General features: G+C 43.4%; 1 protein-coding gene and 1 long non-coding RNA gene across 4 annotated transcripts in view; one reads left to right on the top strand and one right to left on the bottom strand.

Moving 5' to 3' along the window:
• Nucleotides 1-10,095: 10,095 nt before the first annotated feature.
• The window catches only part of LOC144256833 (uncharacterized), a 98,807-nt gene continuing 84,767 nt past the window's right edge, over nt 10,096-24,135 (top strand). For all 3 annotated transcript variants that reach the window (XR_013344274.1, XR_013344275.1, XR_013344273.1), the window contains exons 1-2: nt 10,096-10,391; nt 13,217-13,363. This is a non-coding gene — a long non-coding RNA (uncharacterized LOC144256833). The remainder of the gene's footprint in view (nt 10,392-13,216; nt 13,364-24,135) is intronic.
• On the bottom strand, nt 16,448-21,730 carry LOC144256831 (speedy protein E4-like). Its single transcript, XM_077802375.1, has 6 exons — nt 20,662-21,730; nt 19,900-20,120; nt 19,229-19,287; nt 18,329-18,414; nt 17,495-17,663; nt 16,448-16,763 (listed from the first exon to the last, which is right to left on the bottom strand). The coding sequence occupies exons 1-6, from the start codon at nt 20,760-20,762 to the stop codon at nt 16,680-16,682; spliced, it is 720 nt and encodes a 239-aa protein (XP_077658501.1). The 5' UTR covers nt 20,763-21,730; the 3' UTR covers nt 16,448-16,679.

Raw genomic sequence — 24,135 nt, 5'->3', positions numbered from 1 at the left:
TGGGTTCTACTGCAAGACAACTGAAACCCCATGCCTCCCTAATGAATTCCAATAAAAACTCAGGCCACTGCAACCAAGGTGAGCTTCCCTGGTTGGTGAGGCACTGAACACATCAATGTCCTGAGGACACAAATGCTTTCACTAGGGCCCCTCCCACACCTCATGCCATGTGTCTCTTTGAGGGCTGGTCCCAAATAGTGTCCTAACTTGGGGGTCCCCGTGAATAGGAAGCTTCTAAGCAAACTCCACTCACCTCCTCCCCAGCAGGTTCTCCACACCTTGTCCTCTCTTCTCAACATCCTCCGTCCTCTGGTGAGTCAAGGTCTCTGCACCTCAAAGAGTGTTTCCCCTCTGTGACCACAGATCCAGTGACATCCTTGGGAAAAACAGAATGAGCGTCAATGGTGGACTTTGGTTGCTTCTGCCCAACATGGATTCAAGGGTCCAGTTTGCTGTCTCAGCTGAAATAAATTTAAAAGGAGGGAAATATATATGGAAAATCCATGTTTAGGAATTTAGATTCCTGAGAGGCCAGCCCAGAGACAGCCCAGCTCTCTGGCCAGATAGGGAGTGTTCAATCCACAGAGAAGGAGGGGACATGGGGTCAGCAGTGTCCCTGAGCAGAAAGGACAGAATATCTAAGGCAACTAGAGGTCACAGTGCAGAGAACTAGAGAGAACTAGAGAGAGGCGAGTTTCAGAAGGGAAGGGGCACAGCAGAATTCCCCACCACAGTGTCTTAGGCTGGGGCTACTGTGTGCTGTTGACTTCCAACCAGAGCACACAGGCAGTGGGAGAGTCTAGGGCAGGGGACCAGTGAAAGGTATTTCCTGGCAGTGATGAGTCAGTGGGTGAGATGTTCCCTGCAGGCCAGCAGGGACTCTCTTGTGTTCAGCATTGGGTACCCCCAATCCCCTACCAGGCTCTGTGTCACAAAGGGGACTTCAGGGACTTCAGGTAGCTGATGGAGAAGTGATTAGATGTCACACACCAGGGAAGAGAAGGCAGCTTCTCAAAGAGAAAATCTGGGTGGGGGAGCAGCCTCGAAATGCCAAACTTTACCAACATTCAGCATCTGAGGCCCAGCCTTGTGGACTCTTCCCTAATGGAGATGGAAACTGTCAGAGCAGAATTGGGGACTCATAAGTGATTCAAAGGAAGTGGGGGTTTGCACAGAGGCCTTTGCTCCTGTGGTCCAAGGGTTGGGTTTCCCTTCCAACATGTGAAAACCAGAGCAGTGCAAAGCCCAGCCCCATTCATCTCAATCTGCATGGGTCTGCGCAAAATGTCCTAAAGGTTTTGGCTGATGAATACCATGATGTGTTCTGCAAAGTGTATTTATTTATCTGTTTTAATTCTTTTTGTAGTTGTAGATGGACAGCATGCCTTTATTTTACTTGTTTATTTTTATATGGTGCTGAGGATCGAACCCAGTGCCTCATGCATGCTAGGCAAGTACTCTGCCACTGAGCTACAGCCCCAGCCCCTGCAAAGTGTATTTAGGACAAGAAGAATTTGACTGTGATTCTTGCCTAAACGCTGGGCATCTCTCAGATGTGGGAGAACAAGTGCCCAAGGACGCACAGTTTGAGCCACCTGACCTTGTTAACTGGTGGATTAGGCTGCCCTGGCTCAGAGTGGCAGGTCCTCCCTGGGGAGGAAAAGCTTAGAAAAGCACACGCCCTTCCCCAGTCAGCATCAATATCAGCAGGGCAGAAAAGTCTTTGCTTTGCAGAAGGACACAGAGGGGACACATCCCATGCTCTATTTGCCTCTAGAGGATTTGTGTAGAACTCCACAAATATGCTAGATTTGGGGTTCCATTATGGGGTATGAAGTTTGAATCAGGCCCTTTGGCCTGCCACCTGGGCCATGGTAGCTAAGTCACTTCATGTCTCTGGGCCTCAGTTTCCCTGCCTGAAACATAGTGATGAAGCTAGAGTTTCTCTGCTTCTACTGACAGGTGGGTTCTGTGTCAGTTACAGACCTCTGAAGCCAAAAAATTCCATTTCTTCTCAACTCCCACCAAGTGGTGTTAAGAGTGGAAGCTCTCAATGGTGAGCTATGCACCTAGTATTGCAGGAGACCCCACAGCTCACTGCAAATTTCTTCTTTCTGGATTCTTTGTCATGAATTTGAAGAATGAAAACCACAGATGAGGATAAGTGAGTGCAAGAGCAGAATATATTCAAGTGTGAACAGAAACAGAACTCCCACAGGGCAAGAGGAGACCCAATAGGATTGCTACTTGGGAGTGTGCTAGTCTAAGGATTTATACAGTACTTGGGTGAACACACTGCATGACATTTATGCAAATCAGTTTTGGAAAAATACCAATGCTATTGGTTAACTCTTGAGACTGAACTTCCATTCAGGTCTGTTTTCTCACTGCTGGCCTGCAATCCCAGCTTCCCAGGAGGTTGAAGTTAGTGGATCCTGGATGCCCAGGTGATCAGAACTGCAGCCCTGTGTGACAAGAGGGTACCTGTACTGGTCCAGGGCCAGGCTGAAGTGGGGTGACAGTTTAGCATGCTCTGGCTTGCCTTGGTATTGCCCATGCTGCAAGCCCATGCTGACATAGCAGGCTCAGGAGAGCTGTGGTCTGTGTGGATATATAGTCCCCAGCACATCTGCTTGCACTTGGCTAGGGGCAGCAGTAGGTGGTTGGCAATGTGGCTGGGCCCTGATACACTCCATCCCACCCTGAACACTGCTCTGTCATCCTGGGACAAGTACATGGCTTCAATGGCAACTGCAGCTCTGCTAGGTCATAAGGCTTGGGGGACACAGGCAGAGCAGCAGGTAATGGTAGACCCAAGTACCCAGCAGCTGCTGTCATTAACTTAATTAACAGGGGAGAATCCAGACCATAACTAGGGCCTACTTTTGAAATTTTTTTCTTTCTGCCCCATCACCATGGCCAAGACGATGGGTTTGTAAGTAGCAGACAGAACTGGATAGCTCCTTCCTCATGGGTACATGAGGAATGATGACCCGCTACTAAGGAGGACAGTTGTGTTGCAACGTTCCTCACCAGTCTTCCTCGAGTGACTTATGGTCCTGCATCAGGTACAGCCACTGATGGCTGAGCAACAAAAAGGCCTGTGTCACAAAACTGTGGATGCTTTTAGTCACTGCAGCAATCTTCTCTGGCTGGAGATAAGCAAGAGCTCCTGAGGCTCAAAGGCAGAGGAGAAGGAGGAGGCATCTCATCTCCAAAACCAAACGGAGAGCGGCAGCCCTCGTCTGTCAAGGGCCTTCTCTGTGAACACATGGTAGCAATGAGAATGGACGTTTCCAGTTAAACCTCACACACGGGCCTGTTAAACCTACAGGGTTTCATCTGGGAGGTTCTTGAATCAAAAAAGAACCAGGACGAGTGGCAGATGCCTATAAACCCAGCGACTTGTGAGGCTGAGGCAGGAGGATTGCAAGTTCAAGGCCAGCCTCACCATCTTAAAGAGACCTTATCTCAAAATAAAAAATAAAAAGGCTTGGGGATATGATTCAGTTCTAGAGCGCCCCTGGGTTCAATCCTGAGGGCCATGCACACATGCACACGCAGAAGCACACAAATCATAGAAAAAGAAATGACTGCGATAATATCAAAACTGTTCACAACAAACAACTCATATGTATTCATAACCAAGAAAAAGAGGGTCAGTCTTTTTAAAAAAATATTTATTTTTTAGTTGTAGTTGGACACAATACCCTTATTTTATTTATTTTTCTGTGGTGCTGAGGATTGAACCCAGGGCCTTGCACGTGCTAGACAAACTCTCCACCGCTGAGCCACAATCCCATCCCTGAGGATCAATTTTTTCGAATACAGATAACAGAATTATATTTGTTCCAAACGCTTCCTCTACAACTTTCGATACTTCTTTTATAGAGGAATATCAGGGCAAGGCTAATTACATTGAATTTGTGCTCCAACGATGGATTAATTATTAAGACGTGACTAATGAAACATAGGTTCAATAGAATATATACACATGCCAAGAATAAGATTTACCAATGTGTTAATTATTTTAAAAAAGCAGACCTGAAAGGAAAGTTTATAAGAAAAAAACCCTCACTGATTTGGTGCATGTAATGCAACTAAAGGTTAAAAAGCGCAAATAGTTCAAGTAGGTAAAAACTCAATTTTAGGGCTGAAGTGTAGCTCAGTGGTAGAACACTTTTAACAATGTCCTGGGTTCCATACAAAATACCACAGAACAGCGGTGATGATAATAACAATACATTAAATTTTAGGACTTCCTCCCTTCCCTGAACCCCTAGTCCTCAGTTACCTTCACTAGAGACTTCTTACTAGTGGCTGTGTCCCTTTCCAGGATCAGTCTTTACATAAGCAATACATATTTTATTCGGTTTAGAAGACCAGCAAATGACATATGATGTCCTGTACCTTAGCCCACACGAAATCACCCTTTACTGTTCACAACTTATTTTCTCTTTCTTTTTCCCTCCACACTGTGCAACCTGTTTCAGTGCCAGCAGCCTAAGGGCAGAGGTCAGCAGTGGTTCTGGGCTCGTCTGCCCTGGGCTGGGCACTATCAGAGGCACAGGGGAGGGGCCTTCCACAAATTCATATCCAGGAATCACTTTCTCACGTAAAGGTGCACAGCAGACCATGAAATGGATGAAGCAGGTTCACCTAATCAGTGACCTTTGGACACACATAGTGTTTTCTGATGTTTTATTTCTAGGAACAGCACCATGATGAAGATCCCTACAAGAGCTCCTTTGCACACATCAAATATATAGGAAAAAATGGGTGTCTACGATCCCAAGGGATTCAATTAATTTACTTTCTCACCAACAAAATGAGCTGCCTGAGGGCTGGGGACCTGGCTCATGGCAGAGGACTTGCCTGGCATGCAAGGGCCCAGGTTCCACCCCTGGCACTGGGGAAAAAAAAAAAAAAAGAGCTCCGTGTTTCTACCCAGCCTCACCAGTGCAATGTACTAACAGATTTTATTTTGTAATTGAAGCTAAACATTTTATACATTTGAAAGTCATTTGTTTTCTCTACTGCTCGTGTTGTCTGCCTGTCTTTCTACTGCCTGTGGGTTCTCTTCCTAGGGTAGAAGTCCTTATATACTGAGGAGACTGCTTCTTCATTTAAGGTGTTACAAATACTTTTTCCATACCTGGAATTTTTGTTTGTTTGCTTCTTACCTTTTTCATGCTGTTCTTTTCTGTTGTTGTCCTTTTTAGTTATACATGATGGTAGGATGCATTTTGACATATTATACATTCTTGGAATATAACTTCCCATTCTGTGGTTGGAGAAGATGTGGAGTTATACTGGTTATGTATTCCTATGTGAACACAGGAAAATTATGTTTGATACATTTTACTGTCTTTCCTATTCTCACCCTCATTGCCCCCTCCCTTCCTTTCATCCCTCTTTGTCTAATCCAGTGATTAGACTTCTATTCCCCACCACCTTATTGTGTTAGATCATCTGCATAACAGAGAAGACATTTGGCCTTTGTTTTTTTGGGGGGAGGGTTGGCTTATTTTACTTATTATGATAGTCTCTAGTTTATCCATTTACCAGGAAATGACATAATTTCATTCTTCTTTATGGCTGAGTAATATTCCATTTTGTATATATACCACATTTTCTTTCTCCATTCCTCTGTTGATGGGCATCCAGGTTAGTTCCACAGCTTAGCTCTTGTCAATTGAGCTGGTATAAACATTGATGTGGCCTTTTCACTATAGTATATGGGTTTAAGTCCTTTGGGTATATGCTGAGGAATGGGATAACTGGTGGTTATCAAATGGTGATTCCATTCCAGGTTTTCTGAGGAATCTTTATACTGCTTTCCAGAGTGGTTGTGCCAATTTGCAGTCCCACCAACAATATATGAGTGTACCTTTTTTCCCACATCCTTATGAATACTGTTACTTGTACTCTTTTTAAATTTTTTTAGTTATTGATAGACTTTTATTTTATTTATTTTTATGTGGTGCTGAGAATCGAACCCAGTGCCACATGCCAGGCAAGCACACTACCGTTGAGCCCCAGCCCCAGCCCACTTGTACTCTTGATAATTGCCATTCTGACTGGAGTGCAATGAAATCTCAGTATGGTTTTAATTTGCATTTCTCTAATTGCTAAAGACATTGATTTTTTTTCATCTGTTTGTTGATCGTTCATACTTCTTCTTCTGTGAATTATTCACAGAAGTTCCTTTGCCCATTTATTGATCGGGTTATTTGTTTGCTGGTGTTAAGTTTTTTGAATTCTTTATTTTTTTTAAAAAAAATTTCTTAGTTGTAGATGGACATAATACCTTTATTTTGTTTATTTATTTTTATGTAGTGCTGAGGATCAAACCTAGTGCCTCAAACGTGCCAGGGAGGCAAGTGCTCTCCCCCTGAGCCACAACCCCAGCCCCTTTTGAATTCTTTATATATAGTGGAGATTAATACTCTATCAGAGGTGCAGAAGGGAAAGATTTTCTCCTTTTCTCTAGACTCTCTCTTCACATTATTTTTTTATTTTCTTATTTAATATTTTTTTTTAGTTGTAGTTGGACACAATGCCTTGATTTTATTTATTTCTTTGATGTGGTCCTGAGGATCGAACCCAGGGCCTCACCCATGCTAGGGGGGCGCTCTACCACTGAGCCCCATCTCCAGCCCCTCTCTTCACATTCTTGATTGTTTCCTTTGCTGTCAGGAAGATTTTTAGTTTGAGGTTTATGGCATTCTTCATGGAAATTTACATCATGTTTTTAATAAGGCGTTCAGTACTAATTATTTGCAACAAATTGGTAAACTGACATGTGTTTATGAAATATTGCTTTTAGTTCAGTTTAGTTTAGTTCAGCCATAAGTTACTCAATCTAAAGGTAGGAAGGACCTGTACAGGGGGGCCGGTTGTGAGAAGTGAATGGGATCAGGATTTTCATAGCATCACCTCCTCCGTGGGGGAGTGGACAAGCAGCAGCACACTGGACAGCCATCCTGATCTCTCCCAAAGCAGCAAGGAAGCACTTCCACAGAAACTTCCAGCACATGCTCCTGATTTTCAGTGGCCCACACTGGGTCCCACATCCACTCCTGAACCAGTCACCCACATGTGAGGACTGTCTGAGCTGGGCTCACGCCAACTTCTCTGACATCCTTGGTGTTGAGGGCTGGGGCGGACTAAACAAAGCAGGGCTCTGATTGGAGGAGGCTGTGGGATAGGCAACCCATGACACCAGCATGACCTGCAGAGGACTCCTGGGCTCTAACCAGGGTTGTGATGGTGCTGGCATCATGTCAGGACCTGCACTCTATCATCCCTTGTATTATTAGCTTTCCAGTTTTCCACCCACAATGGATAAGCATCTTCATACATCCTGACTCAAGACACAAAATCCCCAAATACTTTGCATGGTGACTTGTTATACAGCCCTGCTGCCTGGTCAATTTAAAAAATTTCCTACACATTTTTTTTTTTTTTTAGTCACAGAATGCTCAATTCACTGTGAACCACAGCAATCAAAGAAGAGAAGATTCCATTTCCAGAGATATTTCCAAAGAAATGATTGCAGAAATCTCTAGTGTATAGGGAAAATTATCATAAGGAATAGCTGGAGGACCTGGGGATGTAGTTCATTGGTAGACTGTTGTTAACATGTGTAAGGCCTTGGGTTTGATCCCCAGATCCAAAAAGAAAAAAGGGGGGGCACTCAGAATCAGCATAACTCTAACTCATTGAAAAAAGAAAAAATGTTTATACTTTTACAGAAGTAGACAATTCTCCAAAAGTGATATAAAAAAAGTGATATGGCCAATAAGCACACAAAAGGATGGTCAACACCATTAGTTACCAAAGAAATGCAAATCAAAACCACGGGATGCCATTTCCTGCTCACTAGGATGCATATAATCAGAAAGTCTGAGAATAATGTGTTGGCAAAGATGAGAAATTAGAACCCTTCTACCATGCTGTTGGGAAAGTAAAAGGAACATCTGCTCAGAAGTCTGGCAGTTCCTAAAAAGGTTAAACGCAGAGTTACCACATGACCCAGCAACTCCACTCCCAGGTGCATACCTGAGAGAAATGAAAACATATGTCTGTACAAAACCTTGTGTGCAAATATTCATAGCAGCAGCATTATTGGTATCAAGTGAATAAATGTAGTCTATCCCTTCAGTGTAACCTTATTCAGCCATAGAAGAAATGAAGTACTGAACATATAACATGAATGAACCATGAAAACATTATGCTAAGAATCCAGACCAAAAGTCCACTTATATGAGGTTCAGAGTAGGGAACTCTGTGGAGACAGAATGCAGATGAGTGGATGCCTAGGGCTGGGTGAACTGGGAGAAATGAGTGACTATTAATAGTTACAGACAGGATTTTTTTTTTTTTAGAGAGAGAGGATTTTTTAAAATATTTATTTTTCAGTTTTCGGCGGACACAACATCTTTGTTTGTATGTGGTGCTGAGGATCGAACCCGGGCCGCACGCATGCCAGGCGAGCGAGCTACCGCTTGAGCCACTTCCCCAGCCCCAGACAGAATTTCTTTTGGAAGTGATGAAAATGTTCTGAAGTTGATTGTGGTGATAGTTGCACAACTCTGACATGTACTAAAACCCACCAAATTATACACTTCAAATGGGTGAGTCTCGTGGTATGTAAATTATATCTTAATAAGGCTATTAAAATAAAAAGGAATAGGTGTCCATTTAAAAAGTCTACTCATTACCTTTCATGCTGACACACACAATGCCCAACACAGTACCTATAACAACTGTCAGGAGGATCATGAGGACAATCAAGTAACAGAGAAGGATTCTATCAGCACATCTAGTCTCCCTTTGGGAATAACATATAAAGTCAGAATGCCGATCCACCTGTCCAGAAACAGGGAGGGTAGGAAGTAAATCCAAGGAGCTGCTTTGTAAAACATGATAAAAGAAGTAAAGGGAGTTGGGCTGGGGTTGTGGCTCAGCAGTAGAGCGCTCATCTAGCATGTGTGAGGACCTGGGTTCCATCCTCAGCACCACATAAAAATAAATAAATAAAATCAAGATATTGTGTCCAACTACACCTAAAAAATAAATATTAAAAAAAGAAGTAAAGCAAGTTAATATTTTTCAAAACAAGGTAAGGCTTACTGTGGAATAGAATTTTCTTCAATAAAAGATACATTAAGTCAACCAAAGAGTATGGTGCTCTCTCTCTTTTTCACTTTCCATGCTTATAGCATTGCTCTTATTCTATGACTGCTATATTCCGTTTAAATGCACTTAAATCTATAAGCAAGCAGATTAATGTCAACTGCTGGAAAACTGACATCATATGCAACAAGTAAACCAACAAACTATGTTTGCTAAATTACTAGCAAGATAATTTGTACATCTGTGGATTAACAGGATCAACACACATTGATTCTGACCCAAGAGGGTTGGAATAGAACAGAGATGCAAAGATGTTCATGGTGAGCACTGCAAAAAGAAATCAAAAGGACAAGACTTGTGGTCTTATTTTTTCTGACAAGTGGATGCTGACCCATAATGGAGGGCGGGGGCGGTAGGGAAGAATGGAGGAACTTTGGATTGGGCAGAGGGGAGTGAAGGGAGAGGAGAGGACGTGAGAGTGGGGAAGGATGGTGGAATGAGACCCACCTTATTACCTTATGTTCAGTTATAATTACACGACAGCGTGACTCTGCACCATGTACAGCCAGAGGTATAAAGTTGTGCTAAAAAAATATATTTTTTTTAAAGGCATTGGCAGAGATCCATGAAGCTGAAAGCTGAGCTCCAGCCACCTCTGCCAGGCAGGTCTCCAGGTTCTGCTTGAACCTGGTCTGTGTCTAGAACTCAAATCACTTCATGTCCCCACTGAAGTCCCATTTCCACCGTGAAGGGGGCACCTTCATTAAACTGTAATGCAAAGTATAAAAAACAAAACAAAACAAAACACCTATAAAGAGGGAAAAAATAAAGTAAAAGATGTAATCGCAGCCAACAAGTCACTGGGTCGGCGAGCCTCGCAGGTGCACAGGGCGGTGGGCGGCGGGTGGCTCAGTGCGCGTGCGCGCGCCTCGGTCCTGAGCGAGCATGCGCAGTGCCCCGCCTTGTGCGCCTGTGCGAAGTCCCGGCGGTTTTGCTTGCGGACTCCAGGGAGGTGTGAGGCGCCGGCGTCGTCTGAGGGTTGCTGCTCTTTGGCCGTCGCTTGCCCGCTATGACTTGGTCTTCCCTGCGTTCTTAAAGCTGTTCCTGCGAGCGCTGTCCTGGACGGCGACGAGGAGCAGGGAGGCGAGCCGTCACCTGAGGCTCTGAGGAGAGTCGCCAGCCTGCCGGGTACTGTCACGGCGATGGCCTTTTAGTCCCTTGCCTGGTCCTCACCGTGGCGGAGCAGGTAGGTAAGGTTGCTGTCCCCGCTTTACAGACGTCAGACCGAGGCCGGGAGAGGGGAGGCCGCGTCGGGGTCACACCCGCGGCCCAGAGGTCAGCGCTGCAGGGCAGGAGCGCGGGCTGCCGCGCGGAGGACTGGTGGAGCGGGGCGTCATTACAGACCAAAAATCGCGGCCTCGAACTTTCTGGAGCTGTTATGAGGAGACGCCTCAGAAAGCACTGAAAGTCCGAATTTCAAATCAGAAGAGAGCTTTATTTACTTGGCCAGGGACTGTCACCCATCGTGGAGACTTAAGCTCTGTGGGAGGACAGCAGCTTCCTGGTTCATCCAAAGAGAATATAAGCACAAAATCCACCACTCAGTGACTTGCTTAACACCATGTAAGCTAGCCAGTCATAGAAATTAAAACATTAGGAAGTGGGACCTGTGGGCTCCAGGCGGGACTGGAATTTTCCAGTCAGCAAGCCAGCTGATAAACAGAAGCAAAAAAAGCATTAGCTTTGCAGTTAGTTGACCACAGTCCTGGGTTCAAGCAGGTGCTGGACAGTCGCTTCCTGAATTTGAGCTGGGGGGTTGCGGGGGCTGAGAATCTACTTCGAAGTCATATAGACCCACAAGTGTACTCAGACCCAGGATGTAGCTCACCATGACTACCGCTGCATCCTGATTAGGGTACAATTTGTGGGGTACAAAGTACAGAAAAACAATTTTTATAAGAAAACAGCTTTTGTAACAGTTTTTTATAGAAGGCAGCAAAATGGAGTCTTAGGCCTGTCTCTGACAGTTCTTGCTTCATAATTGTCTTATCTCACTTATCAAACTCTTATATCTATAAGCTATATTTTTAAACTAATATGTAATCTAATTTACACTTCTATTGATTGTATTTATCAGTTCATACCACAACAGAGCCAGGTGCACTTGCATGGTTCCCACTTTTCGGGAGAGCAGAGCTCCTGCCCTGCAAGACAGAAGTAGGAAATAATGCCCTTCCTTGCCCTTCTTGAGCTGGGGGTGGCAGAATTTCTCAAGAAGCAGAATGGCTCCGCATATGTGTGTTGTTCCCGAGTGTGGAACCAGTGGGGAGCGCCATTGGTGCATGAAGTCCACTTGCAAAGGGTGTGGGCAAAGAATAATATCATGGTTCTGAAAAAGTAGATTCTGAAGGGGAAAGGGATTTCAAAACAAGAAATGTGATCTGCTTTCCAGGAACTTTGTAGTTTTTAGGGCCAGGTTTTTCAGAGATCATTTCCCTATTATTTTGTGTAGACATGGCGACCTGATAGCACAAAACTGATGAAAAACACAAGCACTCAACTACTGTGCTAAATTCCAGTCCCCCAGTTCCGCTTCTTATCCGGGCTTGAATCTTTAATAGGGCAGTCTTGCCTTTTGCTAAAATACCTATAGAGATGGGTCAGACTTCTTATTCCTTTGTGTTGTTCACTGCTGTCTTTCATTGTTCTGCAGTGAGTTACAAAATCATAGTTACAAAACCACAGGACTTCTCCTTTTGAGTTTTATCAGTGCTCACTGTGAACATGTTTGCATCTGTGTTCAGTGCCTTCCCTCTTGGTTCAGATTCAATGTGTGTTGATCTTGTTAATCCACAGATGTATAAATTTTCTGTTTAATAATTTAGCAAACATGTAGTTTATTGGTTTATCAGTTGCATATTTCTGAGTCATATCAAGCAGTTTTCCAGCAGCTGATATTATATTTGCGTCCTTGTGGCTAGAAATGGATTTAAATAGACTATAATAGACATAAAATAAGAACAATGATATAAACTTAGAAACTGAAAAAGAAAGAAAGCCATACTCTTTCATTGACTTAGTGTATGTTTTTTTTTTTCCCAAGGAAACAGTTTATTAAAGATAGTGTTCATCTGGTTTGTAGTGCATGCCTGTGATGCCAACCAACTACTTGGCTGAGGTTGGAGGATATCTAGTGCAGAGAACCATTTTCCCAGGCAGATATCAGCAATGGCTAAGCCTCCAGCAGTTCCCCACATTCCCGGTTCCCTTTGGGGGCCCAGTGGTAACAGGGATCTAAGGCACATGAGAATCCAGAGAATATCTAAAGTCTGTAAAAACCCTGAATTCCCTTTGTAGCTGAAGGATTTGGATTGGAAATTTCCCAAATTGGAACATTAATGTCAAAACCATTGGCCACTAGAAATTAGGCATATGGAAAATAGGCTAGAGTTCGGTGTCACAGCTGGGTACCTAGTAATAATGTCTCTAGGGAAAACCAGATTCCCTTTTCACCCCAGCCTGTCCTCTTTGGATAGTGGGGCAGAGGCAGGATTTTCTCTGTACCCCAGTACGGACCCTCTCATTCAATATGCTAGTTTTATTTTGATCTGAAGAATTAGCTTAGGCCACGCTGGGCATGGTGGCTCAATCCTGTAATCTCCAGCGACTCAGGAGAGACCAAGGGAGGACTGCAACAATTCTAGGCCAGCCTGGACAACTTAGACCATCTCTAAAGGGCTGGGGATGTAGCTCAGTGGTTAACACCCCTGGGTTCAATCCCAGGAACCAAAAAATGAATTAGCTTACTTTGGGAGGCTTATTTTGTAGGGAGGGCAGAAGTGCAGAAGCCGCAAACCTCCAAAAGTGGGGCTGTTGCAGGTCAAAGGCACACAGGCTCCCAGGATGCCTCCTCAAATAGCAGACTTAGTATGTCTTTATATTAATGAAAATTATAGTCCATAGTCAGGGTTACCTTGTTTTGGAAAATATTACCTCCTTTTACTTCTTTGTATCATGTGTTACAAAGCAGCTCTTTCAATTCCATTTCTGACCCTCCCTATTTCTGGACAGGTAGATTGGCATTTTGACTTAACATGTCATGCAGCAAAGGAGATTTGATGTGCTTGTGGAATCCTGCTCAACAGTTACTTGATCTTCCTCAGGGTCCTCCTGGCAGTTGTTATTGCTATTGTGTCAACCATCATGTGTGTCACCGTGAAAGGTAAAGAATAGCCTTTTCTATTTGACACCTATTTCATTTTATTTTAATAGTTATTGAGATGTAATTTGCATACGCTGTGATGCACCCATTTAAAGTATACAACTCAGGGTTTTTAGTACATGTCAGAGTTGTGTAACTATCACCACAATCAACTTCCAAACATTTTATCACTTCCAAAAGAAATCCTGTCAGTACCAATTAGCATCCCCCCAGCCCCCGCCAGTTGACCAAGCCCTAGGCACCCACTCATCTGCATTCTGTCTCCATAGATTTGCCTATTCTGGACATCAGAGAAGTGGAATTATCCACTATGTTATCTTTTAGTCTGGCTTCTTAGCATAATGTTTTCATGGTTCACCCATGTTATTCATGCTTAGACCTTTATTCCTTCTTATGGCTGATTAAATTTACATTGAAGGGACCCCATTTTACTCATCAGTTGGTGAATATTTGAGTATTTCTCTTTTTAAATATTACCAATAATGCTGCTATGAATATTTGCACACAAGTTTTTGTACAGACATGTCTTTTCATTTCTCTCAGGTATATATCTGGGAGTGGAGTTGCTGGGTCATGTGGTAACTCTACATTTAACCTTTTTTAAAAAATATTTTTTAATTGTCAATGGACCTTTATTTATTTTTATACAGTGCTGAGAATCTAATCCAGTGTCTGACACATGCTAGGCAAGTGCTCTACCACTGAACCACAACCCCAGCCGCTCTACATTTAACCTTTTGAGGAACTGTCAGACTTCTGAGCAGCTGCACCTTTTACTCTCCCATGAACAGTGTAGAGGGTTCTAATTTCTCATCCTAACCAACACATTATTTGACTTCCTGATTATAGACGTCCTAGTGATCAGGAAATGGTATCTAGTAGTTTTGATTTGCATTTTTTGATAACTAATTGACTAAAAGGTGTTGACCTTTCATGTGCTCATTGGCCATCAGTTTTGGAGAACTGTCTAATTCTCTAAAAGGATAAACAAGTTTATTTATCTCTTTATTAATGAGTTAAAGTTATACGGATTCTGTGCCACCCCCTTTATTTTGTTTTGGTGCTGGGGATTGAATCCAGGGTGTTGCACATGGTAACCAAAATCTATCAGTGAACTATACCACTAGGCCTTCTGTCTAATCTTTTTGTTAATTCTTCCAACATATTACAGATTTATGCAATCATTTCTTAGAAAATATCTCTGGAAATATTGGAATCTTCCCCTCTTTGATTGCAGTGGTTCACAGTGAGCTAAGCATTCTGTGGCTAATAAAAAAGGGCATAGGAAATTTTAAAAATTGAGTCTCTTCTCTTAGCTGGTCCCAATTTGTGTCCTTTTTTACATGACAAATCAGTAATTATAGGATTTGTGCTCTCCTAACCTCAGTGAGATGTTATAGAAAATTATACAATAGGATCATGGGAATCCCCGAATTTGCAGCCATTGGTGAGAAGTGCGAGTGGCCTGGGAAATCCGGAGCTTATGGCTGATGTCTAAAAAGAAGATGGTGTAGGGGCGGCCTGTGGCCTCAGCTGGTAGCACGTGACCTCCATGTGGTTGATCAGTATCAGATTTGCTTTACACAGTGCTGTCTTTAATGACTTCTTCCTTCTTGGTATTTTTACTGCTGAAGTTACTCCACTCATTCAACCACCATCCCTCTTTTAACACATTCAACCAGTCTTAAGCTCATTCCATGTTGGTCCCTTCCAGTCCCTTCACATCATCTCCACTTGCCTCTCTAACCCCACATCACATCTCATCGATGGTTCTGTTGCCACCTCTCTTTAGCTTTGTTTTTCTTCTGGCTGATACTTTGCTTTACCTGCTTCTTTCCAGCTGTTCCCATATTCTCTGATGCTCTCATCTCTCAAGGTGCTTGTCTACAGTCATTCATTGCCCAAACTCTTAGCTCTTTCCTCTCTCTGCCTTCTATTTACCAGTTCGAGCTCTTTCTATCATCTCACTCTTCTCCCAACCTGCTATAGTACCTTCATTTCCCTTCACAAGTTTCTATTTCAAGAAGACTCTTTGGATTTTCTTCTGTCATGTAAAACTAGAAACACAGGTTGTGGAGAAGACTCCCATTTTGACTCAAGTAGCAAAGACTACTATTCCCCCTGTGTCTCTTACCTTGGACATTACCAGGAAGCCATCTCCTGTTAATATGCTCTCCTCGATTTTGGACTTAAGATTATTGTACAGCTACCTTTAAATTTTCTTTCGCTCTTCCTGTGTTGTCTCTCTCAGTGACTTCCTGTGTTTCCTCTTCCAGTCTCTAGTTTAAGTTCTGCACCCTTCTCTGTTATTTCGCTACCTAAAAAATAACTGAGGTGTTTTTCTCCCACAGGTAAGAAATTTGGTCAATTAACAACAACCCTGTATTGTTTGACAACAAAAAAATAATCCAGAATGACAAGAACATATGCATCATTACAATAAGAAGATTTTCAGCTTTATTCAGTTTCCTTACAAATGCACTGTGCTGTACTCTTCACAAGCACATAACACATGTGCTCTCTAACAATATACACTACAGAAAAACATTTAAAGAAAAGTTAAATAACAGCAGCTTGATATTCACCATAATGATGATAGAACATCAAATTAAAATGTTATATTTATTAGATTATGGGTTAATACCACTGAGGTATAAAAGTAATAAGATAAAATAGATAAGAATAAAAACCTCAGAGAAATATGTATATGAACACAAACATGTTATAACACTCATTAAAAAACTAATAAGGAAAAACAATTTTCCAAACAATATCTATCTCAGAACTATTTAAAATAAACAGTGTTCAAAATAAATAACATTTATCACATGTACTAAAACTGTGACAATCGTATAAATAAATCATCACCATGCTTGGTATCCTTAAGGGATATGTGACCCAAGATGAATTAAAAGGAGAGGTAAAAAGAGAATTTACAGGGGGAGAGAGAGAGATTCATGGCTAAAGGATATTAACTTTAGACCAAGATCAACCATTCATCAAAGCTGACATGTGGGCCCAATTGCTGTGGGTTAAGGATTTCTAGCACATCCTGAGTGATAAACTGTTCTCTCTCAGGTCTAGCTGACCAACCTCAGAGCACCCAGCATCTCAGAGCACACAGTTATCTGTGTGGTTGGAGATTGAGATCATGAAGCTGACTTGGAGATTCAGGCTGTTTCACCATCTGCAGAGGGTGGCTGTGGGTGGAGGTGGACAGGACAGGATCTAGAAGTAAGGTCCTTGAGCATCCTAAATAGAAAATCACTGACTCTGTCTGTCATCAAGCCAGGGATGCAGAATTTTGTCCCTCCCCTCAGGCCTCCATAGTTCCAGGACTTCCAGGCAATGAGGTGCGATCTCGGCCCCACACCCAGAGCTCCGGATCATAAGCTTGAATCTGGAAAGGAAAAGAGCCCCCACCAAAGCTGATGACTTTACAGGATATTGAGGGTTTTGAAGTTATGGTTAATTTATTTTTCCACTCCTTAATATTACTTCACCTTGATTTGGACTTTCTAGTCACCGTGATTCAACAGTCTGCAAATATCTAAAACTACAATGTTGAGAGGCTTTATTCTATTAACTAAGTTCTGTCAGCTACAAAGGAGGTGACATAGTAAGGTGTAATTATTAGATTTATTTAGCCTGGTGACAAATGAAGTAGCTATATATGGATATCACAACATTATCAGCTTATCAGAATCATGTTATATAAAATGTGGGACATATTTTCAGATTTCTTTTCAATAAAAATCAAGTGTATTTTCCTATATCAGATAACTCAATTATGCTTGCTATGTGGAACATTTTGTAAAGATGCTTTGACAGATAGAATCCTTTTGATGTCCCTTCCCATCAAATTTGAAAAGTTGATTTTATCAAGAGACAAGCTTTATCATTGTCCCTGATTTGAGTAGAATAGTGGTTGAACATTAGGAATATTTCTGCTTGTATCCATCAAGAAAACTTAGTTACATGGTTAAATGCAAAACTGAGGACTTCCCAAGAAGTCCTTCCCTCCCTCTAGAGCTTTCGCCTCCTCAGAGCCCACCTGCAGCCACCCACCTTCCTGTGTCTCTCCAGTCAGCCCATCCCTCTCCCTCCACAAGCATACACAGCACCACCCACCTCCTCACACTCCTCCCTGGAAACCCGAGTGTTCCAGCCCATGGAACAGATGAACTGATAGCGCAGTTTGTGGAACAGGGGACGCTGGGCGTAGCTCTTCCCATAGAGGAAACGAAAGATGTCTTGTTTAGGAGCCTGGTTGTCCTCCTCCATGTCATTGGCCAGGTAGCTGGGGAAAGAAACCAGGTTGCTCTTTAGAGGCACAACCAAGGAGGAGTCAGCTTCCCAAAATGGACTCCCAGAGGTCTCTGCCAGACACACACCTTCTGAAGAACTCCAGCTCTTTTCTAGAAAGCATTGAGCAACACAGTTGTGGGAGAGGCCTGAGGGGTGGTTGGACACATCTTGGAAGAATTTTCAGGGGGTGTGTAGAAGGAGCCACAAATGTGAGAAGACTCCTGTATGAAGAACCAGAGGGGACCACCCTATATTGGACCTGTGCCAGGCTGGGAATTGGGCATCTGTCTTGGAAATCCAGAGGCAGAAGACAGAACAGTGTTGGTATAGATACAGGAAGGAAGAGCAGTCAGATGTGTCTGCACCTCCAGTCTCTCTGCCAGGGACAGGAGGTGCCCATGCTTTCCTGCACTCCTCTCAGGTGGGCTTTATGTTTCCTTGACTCTTTAACAACTGGCCTTTAGGGAGCATGTGTGTTTGCTTTGACTAGGGAAGTGTGGAAAAGAAAAACAAACTATACTACAGGGCTGTGATCTCGTATACACGGAGCAAACAGGACAAAGAGGCTAAAAGTAAAAGAAAGGTTAGTGCCCCTCTGCTCCCCTCCTACCCTCCCAGGTAGTGAGTCCTGATTGATGAAGGAGACCAAATACTCACAGGGCCACAAAGAAGTGGATTCTCTGGTACTGCCAGGAGAAGAGGCCAGCCCGGCTAAAATAAGCTATGACCATAGACAGGAGGTACTGATGGAGAGAGAAGAAAAAACAGAGAGAGGTCACATCCTGGAAGAGGAGAAAAGAGGGGACAGAGGAATGGGAGTCTGGGGTGAAGAGTGCCCCTGCGAGAAGGTCGCCAAGTAAGGAGACTTGTGCTGTTTTGGGGAAGGACCTGTGACAGTCGGAGCAGTCGGGGGAAGAGGAGGCTTAGTGTGTACTGTAGGATCAGCTCTGAGGGGACCTTTTGAGGAAAGGCATGTAGGTGAGCTGGGTGAGGAGGGTCTTGGGTAAGCTGGAGAATGGGGCATCCCAAGAAGTGTAAAGAGGAGAGGAGCCCCAGCCATAGGATATGGCTCACTCTGTAGAGTGCTTGCTAGCCTCGAATGCACAAGGCCCTGGGTTCAATCCCTAGCATCACAGAAAAAAAGGCTGTTGAGCAATGGGGTTGTGGCACAGTGGTCGAGAGCTTGCTAGCTACCTGTGAGGCATTGGATTCGATCCTCAGCACCACATAAAGATAAAAAATAAAGGTATTCTGTCCATCTACACCTAAATAAAACATATTTAAAAAAGTAAAAGAGGAGAGGTGCCCAAAATCTCAGATAACAATAGCAGAGAGGGGAGGATAGGAATGCAACACCCCAAGCAGAAGCATGGTCCACCTGTCCTCACTGCATGGAACTGCTAGGCCCTGAAGGGAGATGTTGACAAGTCACAAAGGATCAGAACTTGGCACATCTTGTTGGTTCTACATGGAGACAGAACGTCCATGGGCTAGAAAGCCCTCCCCTCTCCAGGCTGTGCTGGAGCAGGATCACTGCCCAGTGGAGGACAACCTCACCTTGTCAGACACTCTCAGCTTCTTGTCCCAGGCCAGGAATCTTTTGACAACAGGATCCTCTGTGAACAGCACACTGGTGTTAGTTGGGAACCAGAAGGGGCTTCATGGGTGATAGAGAACAGAGAGAAGAATAGGACCTGCATTGGAGAAGGTGTGGGATTGGAGTGCAGTAGAGCCCAAAAGAGCCCAATATCCCACGTGGATAGGAAAAGGTCAGGAACATTCCTGGGAAAGCTGCTTTGCCCTGAAACCCCCCAGGGAAACAACTGAGTGAGGGTTGGGGTAAGAGATAGATGTCTGTATGACTAAGAACTTGGATTAAACCGCAAGGGCCCATCATCCCCCAAGAATGCACCACCTCAGAATTAGAGTTACTATGTTATTTTCTCATTTGATGGTCATCCCTCAGGGAGGAGGAAATCTGTTAGAGCCACAGTGTCTGCAATCAGTGAGGATAATTGGAATCAAGCTCTGTGATCCCAAGCAGGGTCATTTTTCAGGTGTAATGTAATCATCCATCATCTAAGAGTTTCACAGGGTACATGGGTCCTGAGTCCTCCAGGAATGGGGATCTCAGGGATAGCAGGGCTCTTTGGAAAAGTGCAGAGGCTGTAAGTTCCTTCTTTGTGTAAAGAGCAGGATTGAAGGGCGCTATCTGGGTATCTCCCTACCTAGAAGCCTCTTGAAAACCTCATGGTGTTCTGGTTGCACCGAGTCCATGCGCCGTTTTTTGAGTTTCATTTTGAGGCCACACAGTGACTCCACATCCCAGGGGTGATTTAGCCCACTTTCCACATCCTCCAGCTCATCCTCAGATTCAGTGGAGGACTCTCTCTTTCTCTTTATGCCAGTGGTCTCAGGCAGGAGTCCAGATTCTACCCAGAGTGCAGAATCAAAAATCCCCGGGGGATCATCCTCTGAGTCTCCCTCAGATTCTGAGGTCCACTCTCTTTTCCGACATGGGAGGCAGGGTTTTACCCACAGACCTGAGTAAAGGAAGCAGAGTCAAGCTCCTGAATTTGGAACTCATCCTTTCATCCTCTGATCCCAGTTCACCTCCCACACCCCAGACCTTCAACTGTTGCCTTCTGAGCTATTGTTCCATCTCTCCCCTTGGCTGGTAGCCGTCTTCCCCTGATTCTCCGTATCATTGTCCCATCTCCCTGTTCCTCAAAATTCTTCCTCCTTATGGACACTTTCTCTCATGGGTGGAGTGACCCTTTTTACATCCCCTCTACCCGCTTCCCGAACTTAGATCTCATCTTCTAGCCCAATTCCTTTCTCTGCAGATTTTCCATCCATGTGGACTTCCTTGTCCCATGGCCTATTCTGAACTTCAAAAGTGGGTTTCCCACCTTTCCTGACTGCTCTACCCCTTCGTCCTTACCAGTCATCATGTCAAATCAGTTCTCACTCTAGCTCCCTCACCTGATGGACCTGCCACTTCATCATCTACCACCACTTCTAGGTGGGATTCTGAGGTGCTCGGCTGGGAAGGCGATTGCCCAGACTGGGAGATTTCTTGATCTGCCATAAGTTCTCCAATACTCTTTCTTCCTTCTACAAAACCTAGGTTCTTATTAAGGTAAATCTTTCTTCCAGAATTTGGTTGAATAGAAGTCTGTTTGCTCTTCTCCAAACAGGAGAAATCAGGTGAGGAACAGTTCTGAGGACAAACTGTTGCCCACTGCGCTGCCAGTGGTCCACAGAGTCTGTCCCTTCCAATCAGGAAGGTTGGAAGCCTCTGATGTCATCACTCATTCCAACCTGGCAACCAGTTTGAAGGAAAACACCTGTAACTGTCAGACTGGTGTGTGCACCTGTCCTAGAGTTCTAGAGGAGATGGTCTCTGCTGTGACTGATCCAAACTCTGTCCACTTTGCCAAACTAACCTACGGGTCTCTGACTCCCTCTTTCACTTCTGTCTAGACCCAGGTTCTTCTCTCCATTCTCAACACAACACATGTTAGATACCCAACCTCTGGGCATTTCCATTTCAGAGTTCAGTGCAGTGGGAGATTAAGGAGTATGGCAAGGAAGAAGGGGGAGGGCAGAAATGACATGACCTCCCAAGAAGGAGCTCAGTATGTACAAAAGAACCCACGTACACTGAATTATCACTTGAAAACCCTAAAAGGAAACACTCAGTTTAGCAAATCTAATCTGCTAAGTGCCACTGGCCTTCACTGTTTTCAGAAATCTGTTAAGGGGACACACACTCTGCACTTCGGCATGTTTGACACAAGGATTCCTTTTGAGGTCATAAAATCATAGGAAATTGTACACATGCTCATGGTTTTCCTAGAGTGTCTACACTATCTGGGAGTCTATGGATCACCTCAGGTTAGCCTCTCAATTCCAATCAATCTCTCTCCAGTTACATAGCATATTTGAGAGCACAGACATTGCTCTTGACCTGCATATTTCATTGTCACCAATGCACCCTATGGAAAGTCTCACATGTAGAAAAAAGAAACAAATGGGAGATTTTCCCATTGAAGACAGAGAATAATATTTGCTGAGAAGATGGGAAGTGCATGGGATGTGACCCAGCACCCAGTGGAACTGGGGAGGTGCTTCCAAACGTCCTAATTTAGCCTTTTGCTTTACAGCTGGGCATTCAATCCATGTTTTATCTTTCTGTCCACAAAATGTGTTTAAATTGTAGAAAACTTGCCATGTTAACCATTGTGCTGTGTAGAGGGAGAATTGTCTCAATACATGCATGTCTCACTTAAAAATGGAGATATATTCCTAAAAATGTGTTATAGGCTGATTCATCATTGTATAAACATCCTAGAGTGCTCTTACACCAACTGAGATGGCTACAATCTCACTGTGCTGTCATACTGTGGGACAAATTCATGTATGTGGTTCCATCGTTGGCCATAGCCTCATCACGTAGGGCATGAGTTTAAATTTCTGTTGTGCAACCACCTGCATCACTCATCTGGAGAGCTTTTCCATCACCATAAACAGACACTCTTTACCAATGAAGCATTATTTCCTTCTTCTCCTTCTACAGTTCCTACTGACCACCATTCTACTTTCTGTCTCTATAAAATTGAGAACCATTGATATCTCATTTGTGTTGAAGACTGTGAACTCATACAGTATGTGTCCCACTGTGTCTGGGTCATTTCACTTTGTGCACTGTCCTCAAGATCCTACATTGCTGGAGAAGGGGTCAGAATTCCCCTTTCTTAAGGCTGAATAGCAGAAGAGAAGATAACATCTTTTGTCCATCTGTTTATCTCTCAGTGGGCATTGGGTTGATTCCACATTTAAGCTGCAAGACTTTCTTTTCCCACTGTTGGACCTTATCAACAAGACCATGTTTGTTATTCATGCTGTGCTTGAAGTTTATTTTTATTTTATTTTATTTTTTTTTTTTGCATTTTAATGTCTTACATGATTCTGATGACCCCATTCCAAGCAGGAATAAATGCAGGTTGATTCGTGTTATCAGCTGAGAGTGAGTGTCCACCTAGGTTTGCAGCCCTGGATGTTCAGAGTTGAATGAGGACCCAGCAGCCTTCCAAGTGACCATGAGTTCCTTGGCAGCTCTCTCTCAGGTCCTGGCTGTCAGGAAGGTGGTCATGTTGCTGTGGAAAACCAATTGCATAGATGCTCCGCTTATTTGAAATCTATTCATGATGTCTTTAAGCATCAGAGCTGCTTGGGTTCTCTCATAGCAAATCAGAAGTTCACACTCTTCCTTGTAGTGGACAGCCTTCAAGTATACCCACATGCCACATGATAATGTTTTGGTCAGTGATGGTCCACATATATGATGTTGATCTCACACAATAGTATCACCTGTTGATGTAGGAGCCAACTTAGCCTCTGTAAGTATACTCTGTGACTTCCCCCAAAGACAGATTTCTCTATGGGCACATTTTTCAGTTCTTATCCTGAGCATTAAATGATGCATGACTGTATGAGAAGATTATGTTCAAATTAAAAGTCCCAATAAATTTGGCCCAAATTCAACTCATAGTTTGTCATTTCCTATCTCTGCCGGCCACCTGGTCTAGACATGCTGCATGCAGTTAGGCAGATTTCATCCTCTTTTTTTTTTGTTTTACATTGTTTTATTCTAATTAGTTACACATGACAGTAGAATATATTTTGGCACATTTTACATAAATGGAGTATAAGTTCTCATTCTTCTGGTTGTACATGAGATAGAGTTACACTGGTTGTGTAATCATATCTGCATAGAGTGTAATAATGTCCCATTCATTCTACTGTCAAACCTACCCTCATGACCCTTCCCCTTCCTTTACTCCTCTCTGTCTAGTCCAAAATACCTCTATTCTCCACACCCCCCTTATTGGGAATTAGTATCTGCATATCAGAGAAAACATTTGACCTTTGGTTCTTTGGGATTGGCTTATTTCACTTAGCATAATATTCTTCAGCTCCATCCATTTACCAGCAAATGCCCTAATTTCATTCTTTTTAAGGCTGAGTGATATTCCATGTATATATTCCACAGTTTCTTTATCCATTCATCTGTTGAAGAGCAACTATGTTGGTTCCATAGTTTAGCTATTGTGAGTTGAGCTGCTATAAACATTAGTGTGTCTGCGTCACTGTAGTATGCTGATTTTCCTTTGGCTATAAACCTAGGAGTGGGATGACTGGGTCAAATGGTGGTTCCATTCCAAGTTTTCTGAAGTATCTCCTTACTGCTTTCCAGAGTGGTTCCACCAATTTTCAATCCCACCAGCAATGTATGAGTGTACCTGTTTCCCTATATCCTTGCCAACCTTTATTGTTGCTTGTATTCTTGATAGCAGGCACAGTCCATCTTAATATATGTGATTACCTTGTTTTAAAATGGAGTAATACGTGCAAATGGAGTAATACGTTTTGTTTGAAATGTACCTTCACCTCTACAA

The sequence above is a fragment of the Urocitellus parryii genome, chromosome 9, assembly GCF_045843805.1.
Source record: "Urocitellus parryii isolate mUroPar1 chromosome 9, mUroPar1.hap1, whole genome shotgun sequence".
Classification (NCBI taxonomy): domain Eukaryota; kingdom Metazoa; phylum Chordata; class Mammalia; order Rodentia; family Sciuridae; genus Urocitellus; species Urocitellus parryii.
Note: the sequence above shows the minus strand (reverse complement) of the source record. Positions and strands in the feature narration are given on the sequence as shown.

Coding starts and splice junctions, on each gene's coding strand:
- LOC144256831 (XM_077802375.1), bottom strand. CDS start 20,762: ATGGCAGATCAAGAAATCTCCCAGTCTGGGCAATCGCCTTCCCAGCCG. Junction 20,121..20,661: donor GATGATGAAGTGGCAGGTCC/ATCAGGTGAGGG, acceptor GGGGATTTTTGA/TTCTGCACTCTGGGTAGAAT. Junction 18,415..19,228: donor AGCTGAGAGTGTCTGACAAG/GTGAGGTTGTCC, acceptor TCTCTCCATCAG/TACCTCCTGTCTATGGTCAT.